This window comes from Macrobrachium nipponense, chromosome 13 (genome assembly GCF_015104395.2).
Source record: "Macrobrachium nipponense isolate FS-2020 chromosome 13, ASM1510439v2, whole genome shotgun sequence".
Classification (NCBI taxonomy): domain Eukaryota; kingdom Metazoa; phylum Arthropoda; class Malacostraca; order Decapoda; family Palaemonidae; genus Macrobrachium; species Macrobrachium nipponense.
The window spans coordinates 57074290-57086789 of record NC_087206.1 but is presented as its reverse complement, the minus strand read 5'-3'; the positions used below and the strand labels follow the sequence as shown (position 1 = coordinate 57086789).

The 12500-nt window shown below is 36.1% G+C and overlaps 1 protein-coding gene across 3 annotated transcripts in view; it reads right to left on the bottom strand.

The window, feature by feature from the left end:
* The window catches only part of LOC135225799 (uncharacterized), a 416906-nt gene that overhangs the window by 160429 nt on the left and 243977 nt on the right, over nt 1-12500 (bottom strand). For all 3 annotated transcript variants that reach the window (XM_064265290.1, XM_064265289.1, XM_064265288.1), the window contains one exon: nt 676-834. In XM_064265290.1, the coding sequence (XP_064121360.1) occupies nt 676-834 (159 nt within the window). The remainder of the gene's footprint in view (nt 1-675; nt 835-12500) is intronic.

The following is a 12500-nucleotide window of genomic DNA, read 5'->3' as shown; positions in this document are numbered from 1 at the left end:
CATCTTCATAGTAGGTAACAAGATACAGATGCAAAAGATTCCGTTTAGATCTTCAAATGCAAAAATAAAATAAATAAGTAATGGTAGTAATGAAAGAACATTAGTTAAAGTAGCAACTAAAAGCATTCCTTATTAAGATCTAGAATAAGGTCGCAAATACCTAGACGAAATGATACGTAGAATGTAGGATAGCGTGCAGTTCGTCTAACCGTGCTGAGAAAGTAATCGGATGACTTTCAAAGTGCCCATGAGTTTATATACCTTTTTTTTTCTTTAATTAAAGAGGTGTTTCTTGCGCTAGATTATTTGACAGAAGTTCATTTAAACTTTTTGGAAAACTGTTCTAGTAGATTCTTTTCCCAAAGATTTGGGGTCCTATGATTATTAAATGCGCAGCCACACCTACGGAAGTTATCTCAAAATCGCAAAATTGAACGCTTCAGTCCGCACAAGGAGAAATCCGATCGGTGATTGGTCAGAGCCAGACTTCTGGCTGGCCAATCGCCGTCCAGTGACGTCATTGCTCTTTGCCGCGAACGAACGAAGCATTTTCGCTGATGCGCTCTTGAGATTTTTGGTCTCATGAATGTTTTTTATTACTTCTTTATATTTTGGTTTAGTTATACATAGGTTACAAAAAGGGTCAGGGATTTCGAGCTTAAGGATGCGGCCTACCTTTAGGGACAACACGTTATTATTGTTATTCTGTATTTGCCGCATGCTGTCCCACGCTTCCGTCTTAGCAGCGAACATTATATTGGAAACGAAACGACGCACGATTTCCATCAGTCGTTCGTCTGAGTGCGGATCTTCTATCCGTTCGTTCTCTTCAACCTGCAGGATAAGTTGGTTTGGGGAGTCAGTAAACCTATTTGACCTTGAACCACCACGAACTGTTAAGGACTAAGGCTCAATGTCTAACTAGCAATCAGTAGCAACTAATATAGTATGGATTTAAAACTAAAGGACAACCAATAGCAACTGGTTTCGCAAGATTTTAAGGACTAACATGCAGCTAATAGCAAACTTTTTTTGAAACACCGGAGGCCAAGCAATATATAGTAGCCACAACTTTCTCCAAGATTAATGGACTAATCTACAGCTAGTTTTCCAAGATTAACCACAAGTGGGTATGATGAAATAAAATACTATGTACACATAGCCAATATTAAAAGGTCTGACCTAGAATTCTTCAGAACTACATAGAACTAAGATAAGCAAGCGTTCACATGAGATATGTGGCACTGTATAATGCCTTAAAAAAAATTTCGATGTTTTCATGTTCACTACAAATAAACCACTTAAATATCTACGGAAAATTCCTATCTCTGAACTGAAGGAAAGTTCACCAAAGTGGGCAATTCAAATAGCAAGAAATCTTAAGGGTTTTAAGCATGGTCTCAATATTGATTGGTTAATGGTAGAGCGATGCTTGTTGCTGCAAAACTTATAGAATAGTATTTGCATTGCACTAGTTCTTGTTATTTTTTTACTCAAAAATGTCCTTATAAGTGTGACGGCTTCCAAAATAACGCTTAGTCTTAATGGAGTAATAATAATCATAATAGTAATAATAATTACAATGATAATAATATTAGCTGCTACTGTGGTATACAATTTGTATAGTCCTCTCCATTCGTCTTACAACCTTCTTTTCATCAAGCGTACATCTGGTATATCAGGTTTCCTAAGGATATGTAGAGATTTTCTTTTTTCTTAGTTTATTTCCTCAAGGTTCCAACACAAGCTCTAGTGGTTGATATGTATTGCCAATGAATGAGAAACATCACTTGGAAATAATGTCTGCATTCTTTTGTGCCTGTTGCTTAAGCTGGGATGTGGCCGTTTGTTGTTCTTGGCTTTCGACTTCCCGCCATTCATTGAGTCGCGAGTCACGCTTTGCTAAAATGTAATCCCTTAAGTTGTGAATAAAACTTGGAATGTCATGTCATGTTTATGTAAGACTACCTTGTAGTTAGTCTGCTTGAAGAAAATACTTCTTTGGCAGCGTTAGCCTGCCCACCTGCGCAATTTTTTTCCTGTTCCACGACCTATCAAAAGTAAGATGACGTCCAAGCGAATGCCTGACAAGGTGGAGTTGGGTGATTGGTTAGATTTATTTACAATGAACTTTCAAGTCAATGAAATTACCGAAGCGGAGGCCAAGAAAGCAAAGCTGTTATCACCTATTGGTGTCGATACTTTTGCTACAATATTTAAGTTAACTGCTCCAAGATTGCCTTCTGCTATACCTTTTGATGAATTAGTGACAGTTTTAAAGTCTCATTTTATTACTAAGCCTAGTTATCATAGAGCTTTATGTGATTTTTTACAAAGAAAAAAGAGGGGGAATGAAACAGTTATGAGTTATTATGCTGAATTAAAGTAGCTAGCCCAGCGGTGTGAATTAGAAACAGAATTCGACCGACGTTTAAGAGAAAAATTATTGGTTGGAATAGATCCTTTTGATTTTAAGAGACTATCTTCTGGGGATTTGCTGACAAATGTTACAAATTTGGAAACAGCTTATGTAACAGAATGAGTCTACTTGTACTCTGAATGGTTCTGCTGAGAATAGCACAGCGAATAAAGTTCCAAAAATTTCAGTTCTAGTGCTAATAATAAACTCAAGAGTCAACCAGGCACTTAAAATGTCCAATAAGTGTTTCCACTATGGATGTAGTAATCATTGGGCAGATAAATACAACTATAAGGATGCTGCCTGTTATAGTTGTGGCAAAACAGGTCATGTTAGCTCAGGGAGCCTTAGTAAGAAAGGAAAGGGTTCGAAAGTTCATTCTCTTAATGAGGCGGCTGTACCTAATGAGGATGAAAATTTCTCACACTCTTATGATTTGTGTAAGCTTTTTGAAACGAATTTGAACTCCGTTGAATCTCTCAACAATGAGTTGGATACCGGAAGTAGTGCTTCTAATATTTCTAAGAGGGATGTAGTAAAATTACAGTTATCCCCATCTCCCTCAAAAAAAAAAAAAAAAAAAAAAAAAAAACTTTTAACTATGACAAATTAGAAATAAATGTATATGGAAACGTAGTGTGTGATGTGGCAGTTCATGGAAAAATTGCCAAGGGTCAAATATTTCTTTTGTGGTCGACAATGATGTGAACCTTGATGGCAGAGCTTTAATGAAGAAGCTGAAGTATTAGTGAGTGCAGGTTGATGCTGTACCGTGTAAATAACTGTGTCTAAATGTATGGAATTTTTTATAATTGATCAGGTAAAAGAGAATTTGCCTGTATTGGATTATGATTTTAATTTACAGTTAAAAGTTCGTTCTGTACCATATCATTATAAGTATAAAATGGAAAAGTCATTGAAAGAATGAGAAAAAAAAGTACAACCATAAGTTAAGTAGAGCATGCTGGAGACTGGGCAAGTCCAATTGTACGATTACGGTATAAGATATTGCATCACTTTACGAAATATATCCTTCGGGACGTTTTTTTTATTATTTTTAATACAATAATTAGTTTGAAACATTTTTTTCTTACATGAAAATTGGAATCTATTATCACAAGTAAAAAGTAAACTACATGGAAAAACCTTGTTTTACGCAGGTTTTAAAGTAACTGATTGATATTGTGTTAACATTCAATACGTTGTTTTATCGTTAGATCAGACACATTTGGACTAATACCCACTGCCATTTGGTCACCATCATTGTCTTTGACTTCGACTAGTGTCAGTTGAATAAGGGCAGAGTAAAAGAGGCTTTCTTTCATCTTTACCTGAGGAATTGTTTTTGCATTTATTGTATTACATTATAAATTAGTGTGCGTAGCAATAGGTGGAGACACATCTTCGCTTAATCAAAGGTTATTAGGTCAAACATAATTGGATCATACAAAGAATTACGGTTTCTTTCTTAATAATAACTTATTTTTACATTTGAGAAGTGGCATCAATACAGACAGGTTAGATTTTAATTAAATAATTAATAATAATAATAATAGTAGTAGTAGTAATAATAATAATAATAATAAATAATAATAACTAATAAGTAAATAATAATAATAATAATAATAATAATAATAATAATAATAATGATAATAATAATAATGTTTAGTGCCCTTGGCTTTAAAAAACAGGCTTTAGATCCTTCAAAAAGCTTGACATTTAATTCCCCCTTTACTTTCCAAATGTGTTATTGTGCATTTACTGTTTGCGAACATTACATTTCGAATTATATCTCTATTTTCGCTATGCTATTTATCATTACCTTCAAGTGACATAAGAATGCACACAATCATGCACGCACACATGTGTATATAGTATATATATATTATATATATATATATATATATATATATATATATATATATATATATATATATATATATATATATATATATATATATCTAATAAAAGGAGCCCATAAAAACACCAAAATGTAAAGAGAAAAGTACTATATTTCAGAGACTGCTGTCTCTCTCTTCAGGTATATGAATGAGAAAAGTTTACAGAAAAGGTGGTATTTATACAAAGAGATCCGTCCACAAGTAAGCCAATTTAGGTCACCCCCGCTGATAATCTTCCTTTAAGCTTCTTAAGCGTTGGTTGAATGAACACTTCGTCGACGACATCTGAGATCCACGCCCCTTTTGAAAGATGTTCATTACCTGCTTCTCTTTTATTAAGGCCGATTCCATCATTTGACTCTTGTACCGGCAGTTGCTGCTATAAATTACACGTGACATATTCCAGTTTATTCTATGGTTATGTTCATTTATATGGTTGAAAATAGCCGAGTTCTGTTGTCCATACCTAACTGACCGTTTGTGTTGTATTAATCTCTGGGGAAGTGATTTACCTGTAAATCCGATGTAAGATTGGTCACAGTCCTGGCATGGGATCTCATATACCCCAGAGTCTTTGGGAGATATCTTTTGTTGGACGTTAATCAGGATTTGGCTAAGGTATTTGGGTAGGGTAAATGCAAAAGGGTTGGATTTCCCAAGGGTGTGGGTTATTCTCTTAATCGTCTCCAGGTGAGGAATTTTTATTTTATTGTTGGGTGTGTCTCTGGTCTTGTCTTTAGGGGGTCGGTAGAAAATTACGTTTGCTTTTTGAATTGCTTTCTCAATTATATGGTCAGGATACTTAAAGATGAAAGTTGCTTGCGAATTAGTTCAAATTCTTTTTCCAGGAAATCTGGGGAACATATTCGTAAGGCTCTTAAGAATAGGTTGCTAGCTACACCTATCTTGATAGTAATGTCGTGATAGCTAAAGTAGTGAATATATGAAAGTGAGAACGTTGGTTTTCTGTATATGGTAAATTTGTATTCTGTCGTGTCTCTGATTATTAAAACATCAAGAAAAGGAATTTTGTTGTCTGTTTCCCATTCAACTTTAAATTTGATGCTGGGCACTAATGCGTTTAATTTTGAGAGGAATTCATTAAAATTACCCCACTTATTATCCCAAAATATTAGGATGTTTTTGGGTTTTATTGCATTTATTACTGTAGTTTCAAAGTATTCCATGTACAGATTGGCTAAAACAGGACTTAAAGGACTACCCATACTTCACCCGAATTTTTGCTTGTAGAATGATTCCCCGAATGAAAATACGTTATTAGATGCACATAATTCAACTAACTATTATTTTGTCAAGCGCCAATGGGAAATGATCTGAATAGGGGGATAATTTTTCCCTTAAAAACTGAAGAACGTCCTGTACTGGTTTTTTTGTGAATAGGGAGTCTACGTCAAGGCTTAAAAGTTTTATGTTGTGAAGTGGTATATGTGCTTCTCTGAATTTGTGACAAAAAATCTTCCGAATGTTTGATGTGACTGGGAGAAAAAGTGCCTAAAAAAGGAGAAAGGAGGCCAGCTAACCATTTAGAAATTTTGTAATTGAAAGCTCCGGCGCATGAAACGATGGGTCCTGAATGGAAGATTGTCTTTGTGAGTTTTGGGAAGGCCTAAAATAAAAGTGGGTAATTTTAGGATTAATTACTTTAAATTTCTCTAATAGTTCAATACTCTTTTTGTCTTGGCCAATTAATCTTACTTTCCGAAAAAAATTCTGTGGGAACGTTCTGGAGGGGATTTTTCGTCAGTTTTCGTAAGTATTTGTGTCGCTAAGGAGCTGGTTGATTTTGTCGAGGTAGAAGTCTTTGTCCATTATTACAATTTTGCCGTCTTTGTCGGATCTACTTATTATAACATCTAACTTTTTTAGCGAGTGGATGGCTATCATGAATCTGCGGGGAACAGGATATTTCTTATGAAGGTCAGTTAAAGCATTTAGTAACATCCCTTTTAAATATATCTCTTCAAGGCTGTAGTTTTGTCAGATATGAATTTATCAAAAGCCACTATGAAGTCTAGGTTGTTTTGCGGTCTGGCATAAGGGCAAAGGATAAGCCTAAATTTAAAACTAAATGTTGATTACAGTAAGGGGGTGTGGATAAGTTTAAAACTTTGTCTTGTTGTTCAAGATTATTCCATGCGCTATTAATCTATTAGGGTTATTTAACTGCGTAAAAGTCTGGTTGGAATATGAGTCACGCTATTATAGGCAGCAATGTCGGAACAGAATGAAATCAGATACCCTGTATGTGTTCCGTAGTGAGGAGGCGAAGATTAGATGAGTTCCATATATCACTCTGCGTAGCACGAAGATGTCGTTTCTCGTACTGGTGATTCTTTCTTCCAGGAAAATCTTGTGTGATATAGGGAAGGGGTCTGATTGCAGAGTCCATCTCCCGAATCCGTACATTTTTGGAAGTACTTGTTCTTTGAGGCCTTCTTCCAAAAAGTGTTTTTGGTTTTTCAGCCGGTGTAGTCTGTTCAGTTCTTTCTCAAACTTGCGGTGGGCAGAACATTTTTACCAGTCATTGTCAGCCCATTATGACTGGTAAAAATGTTCTGCCCATTATGGAATTCAACCGCCTTTCCACGATTCTTCACTCACTTCCAGAAGTCAAGCCAGTTTTCCGCAAGTTTGAGAAAGAACTGAACAAAAATGTACGGATTCGGGAGATGGACTCTGCAATCAAACCCCTTCCCTATATCACACACGATTTTCCTGGAAGAAAGAATCACCAGTACGAGAAACGACATCTTCGTGCTACGCAGAGTGATATATGGAACTCAATCTAATCTTTGCCTCCTCACTACGGACCACATATACAGGTATCTGATTTCATTCTGTTCCGACATTGCTGCCTATAATAGCGTGACTCATTCCAACAGACTTTTACGCAAGTTAAATAACCTAATAGATAATAGCGCATGGAATAATCTTGAACAACAAGACAAAGTTTTAAACTTATCCAACACCCCCCTTACTGTAAATCAACATTTAGTTTTAAATTTAGGCTTATCCTTTGCCCTTATGCCAGACCGCAAAAACAACCTAGACTTCATAGTGGCTTTTGATAAATTCATATCTGACAAAAACTACAGCCGTGAAGAGATATGTTTAAAAGGAGTGTTACTAAATGCTTTAACTGACCTTCATAAGAAATATCCTGTTCCCCGCAGATTCATGATAGCCATCCACTCGCTAAAAAAGTTAGATGTTATAATAAGTAGATCCGACAAAGACGGCAAAATTGTAATAATGGACAAAGACTTCTACCTCGACAAAATCAACCAGCTCCTTAGCGACACAAATACTTACGAAAAACTGACGAAAAATCCCCTCCAGAACGTTCCCACAGAATTTTTTCGGAAAGTAAGATTAATTGGCCAAGACAAAAAGAGTATTGAACTATTAGAGAAATTTAAAGTAATTAATCCTAAATTACCCTACTTTTATGGCCTTCCCAAAACTCACAAAGACAATCTTCCATTCAGACCCATCGTTTCATGCGCCGGAGCTTTCAATTACAAATTTCTAAATGGTTAGCTGGCCTCCTTTCTCCTTTTTTAGGCACTTTTTCTCCCAGTCACATCAAACATTCGGAAGATTTTTGTCACAAATTCAGAGAAGCACATATACCACTTCACAACATAAAACTTTTAAGCCTTGACGTAGACTCCCTATTCACAAAAGTACCAGTACAGGACGTTCTTCAGTTTTTAAGGGAAAAATTATCCCCCTATTCAGATCATTTCCCATTGGCGCTTGACAAAATAATAGTTAGTTGAATTATGTGCATCTAATAACGTATTTCATTCGGGGAATCATTCTACAAGCAAAAATTCGGGTGTAGTATGGGTAGTCCTTTAAGTCCTGTTTTAGCCAATCTGTACATGGAATACTTTGAAACTACAGTAATAAATGCAATAAAACCCAAAAACATCCTAACATTTTGGGATAATAAGTGGGGTAATTTTAATGAATTCCTCTCAAAATTAAACGCATTAGTGCCCAGCATCAAATTTAAAGTTGAATGGGAAACAGACAACAAAATTCCTTTTCTTGATGTTTTAATAATCAGAGACACGACAGAATACAAATTTACCATATACAGAAAACCAACGTTCTAACTTTCATATATTCACTACTTTAGCTATCACGACATTACTATCAAGATAGGTGTAGCTAGCAACCTATTCTTAAGAGCCTTACGAATTTGTTCCCCAGATTTCCTGGAAAAAGAATTTGAACTAATTCGCAAGCAACTTTCATCTTTAAAGTATCCTGACCATATAATTGAGAAAGCAATTCAAAAAGCAAACGTAATTTTCTACCGACCCCCTAAAGACAAGACCAGAGACACACCCAACAATAAAATAAAAATTCCTCACCTGGAGACGATTAAGAGAATAACCCACACCCTTGGGAAATCCAACCCTTTTGCATTTACCTACCCAAATACCTTAGCCAAATCCCTGATTAACGTCCAACAAAAGACATCTCCCAAAGACTCTGGGGTATATGAGATCCCATGCCAGGACTGTGACCAATCTTACATCGGATTTACAGGTAAATCACTTCCCCAGAGATTAATACAACACAAACGGTCAGTTAGGTATGGACAACAGATTCGGCCATTTTCAACCATATAAATGAACATAACCATAGAATAAACTGGAATATGTCACGTGTAATTTATAGCAGCAACTGCCGGTACAAGAGTCAAATGATGGAATCGGCCTTAATAAAAGAGAAGCAGGTAATGAACATTTCAAAAGGGGCGTGGATCTCAGATGTCGTCGACGAAGTGTTCATTCAACCAACGCTTAAGAAGATTAAAGGAAGATTATCAGCGGGGGTGACCTAAATTGGCTTACTTGTGGACGGATCTCTTTGTATAAATACCACCTTTTCTGTAAACTTTTCTCATTCATATACCTGAAGAGAGAGACAGCAGTCTCTGAAATATAGTACTTTTCTCTTTACATTTTGGTGTTTTTATGGGCTCCTTTTATTAGATGGAATTCTGTTGTTACAGAACATTTTTACCAGTCATATATATATATATATACTATATATATTATAATATATATATATATTACATTATATATATATCGAGCTACAATGTCCTTTAATATCTAATTCGCTCTACCTCGGAATTAATATATTTTCATATATGCTTAACCGAAGGGGAATTTTTCTCGATAATAGACTTACCTGGACCGGGGCGCGAACCCACGGAGCCTTTCAAATCCAGGAACGTCAGTGAAGCTTTACCTACTACACCACCTCTTGCGGTGGTGAAGTAGGTAAAAGCTTCACTGACTTTCCTGAATTTGAAAGGCTCCGTGGGTTCGCGCCCCGTTCCAGGCCAAGTCTATTATCGAGAAAAAATTCCCCTTCGGTTAAGCATATATGAAAATAATTATTAATTCCGAGGTAGAGCGAATTAGATATTAAAGGACATTGTAGCTCGATATATATATATATATATATATATATATATATATATATATATATATATATATATATATATATATATATATATATAAACACGAGTGTCCATTTTGGACCCTCTTTATTTTCTTTTCTTTAACAAATTGCAAAAAACTTAAAGAATATTCTAAAGTAATAGATCACAGGAACAGGAATGTCAAATCCAGTACACGTGACCCTTCTTGTTTTGGCCTTCTGGGCCATGAGAATGAATTTTGAGTTAAGCCCTTCTCCCTTTGAGAATAAGATTTTAATGACCCATACACCTGCGTGGTAGCTTGTCATCTTCTCATCAGACTTAACTGCTGGCCATATAACAAATCTAGAAGGGCTACTTCCACTTAAAGGAATAGAGCCCCTTTTCTATTATACCCCTTTGTACTTCGGTCCCCAGTCTAATTTAGCAAGAGGCCATTAGTTGCTAGTCGCCGTCCAAAACATGAAATTTCATTCATGTCATTGACTGGTCCCTTCTTGGCCTTCTACCTGACCTCTTTCCCTCGCTATTGTTATCGAAATCCTTCCGCCTCTACGACTCTGCTACACTCACCTCCATGACCAATGGTCATCGTAAACCTCTGGAACCACATTTCCATACCTACCTGACAGCGTTCAATGACCCTTTTCAGGTAATTAACAAGAATTGACGATGGAGATGAAAGTCTCCGATGAGACTCAAGCTGGCTTGAACCAGATGCGACCGATCTCTTTCAACTGGTATAAATATGGCCTGACCTGGCCTACAAAATTGCACTTTGTCCTAACCAGTTCCCGTGGTAGTATACCCTGCAGTGCACCCTAACCTGACACGGTACTATAATGTCTGGAATCAGTATTACGCCCTACACTTGGCCCGCTGCTATCTATCTTCTTGAAGAGAAGCGTCTGCCTGTCCTTTGGTGAAGCCTGCAAGTGACCCACGTCCTTCCGCTGACATCCTGTCCATGCACTAAGGTAACTGAAATTGGAATTTGTTCTGTTGACCCTTCACCTCCTATTCCTAGCACTCATTCCCTGTTTCTCTTATTCCCATTCCTTAATATTCCCGTCTCCATCAGAGACCTGTGTGAGCATCAAATAACTGTGAAATTGGTTTGGAATTAGTGATATTCATTTATGCTACCAATCCACTATATGCATTGCAATAACGCAATATTGAATTTGAGTAATTCGTATGCTTTTGCACATTTACTCATTTTAACTCTTCACTGGACTTGTGCATCAATTCTGACTGCTTTACAGATCCATGTAGCCTGCACCATTGTGTGCCTTCTCCAGTAGTTCAACAGTGTCACTCAACGCACTCTGTCAGTGCCAATCTTGGGTTGAATCCTAGGATACCAGTGAGAGCAAAGGCTTGCTTACAGTGCTCCATTGCATAGTTTTGCTCAATGTTGTTAGTCTTAAGTTTTAAATCCTTACTTCAAGTGTTCTTGCTTGCAATTTGGTGGCATATTTGTTGCTGCTATTGTACATAGTAGCCAGTCTTACTAGTGTCACTGAGCCAAATAGCGTTCTTCTAATCATATCTTTTGATAAACCTTATAGTAATAATAATTCATTTCCTGGCCATAGCCCTGCATGTCCCATCTAGGCCTGCTACAGCTTGTTTGCACAAGGTGTACATTATATATATATATATATATATATATATATATATATATATATATATATATATGTATATATATATGTGTGTGTGTGTGTGTGTGTGTGTGTGTAAGTCATATCACATTACCGTGATTCATATACATACATCGAGCTACATATGTCCTTTAATATCTAATTCGCTCTACCTCGGAATTAATATATTTTCATATATGCTTAACCGAAGGGGAATTTTTTAGGCATTAAGAAATTGTTGGCTCCCGGGCGCGAACCATCGAAACCAAACAAATCCAGGATTAGACCTGGATTTGTTTGGTTTCTATGGTTCGCGCCCGGGAGCCGACAACTCTCTTATCGCCTAAAAATTTCCCTTCGGTTAATTATATATGAAAATATATTAATTCCCGGGTAGAGCGAATTAGATATTAAAGGACATTTGTAGCTCTGTATGTATATGAATCGGTAATGTGATATGACTTATGTATATATATATATATATATATATATATATATATATATATATATATATATATATATATTCACAGGAAAACAGCAGTCAGGGAGATATATTCATAAGGAAGCAAGAGAGACAGCAAGGCTTCAAATCTACGATTCCGGGGGTCCAGCATACATTCCTGGTTTAAGCACAGAAACTGAATTCGATGGTAGAGTCTATATGGAATTAAATATATATTGAAGGCTGAACCAACAAGCCTATATTTCCTCTGTACCAAACCTACAAGGCATAGGTTCGAATCCTGGCCAGGCAGGTGCACTTATACATAATTCGCTTTGGTTGCCAAATGAGCCACTTGTTACCAACATACTAGTTAGTTATCATGGTGTGGAGCAGACTTCCTGATTTCGATATTAAGTGAAGTACTTGAATTCGAAAAGAGTCAACAATGATATAAAAGAAACGAGGAGTTATTGATTCGGCTACCAAGTTAGTCATTTCTACTGTGCCATATCATGCATAATCCTGTCGAATTCAGGTTCTGTACTTAGAATTATATATATACAAATATATTATATATATATATATATATATAATATATATAGTA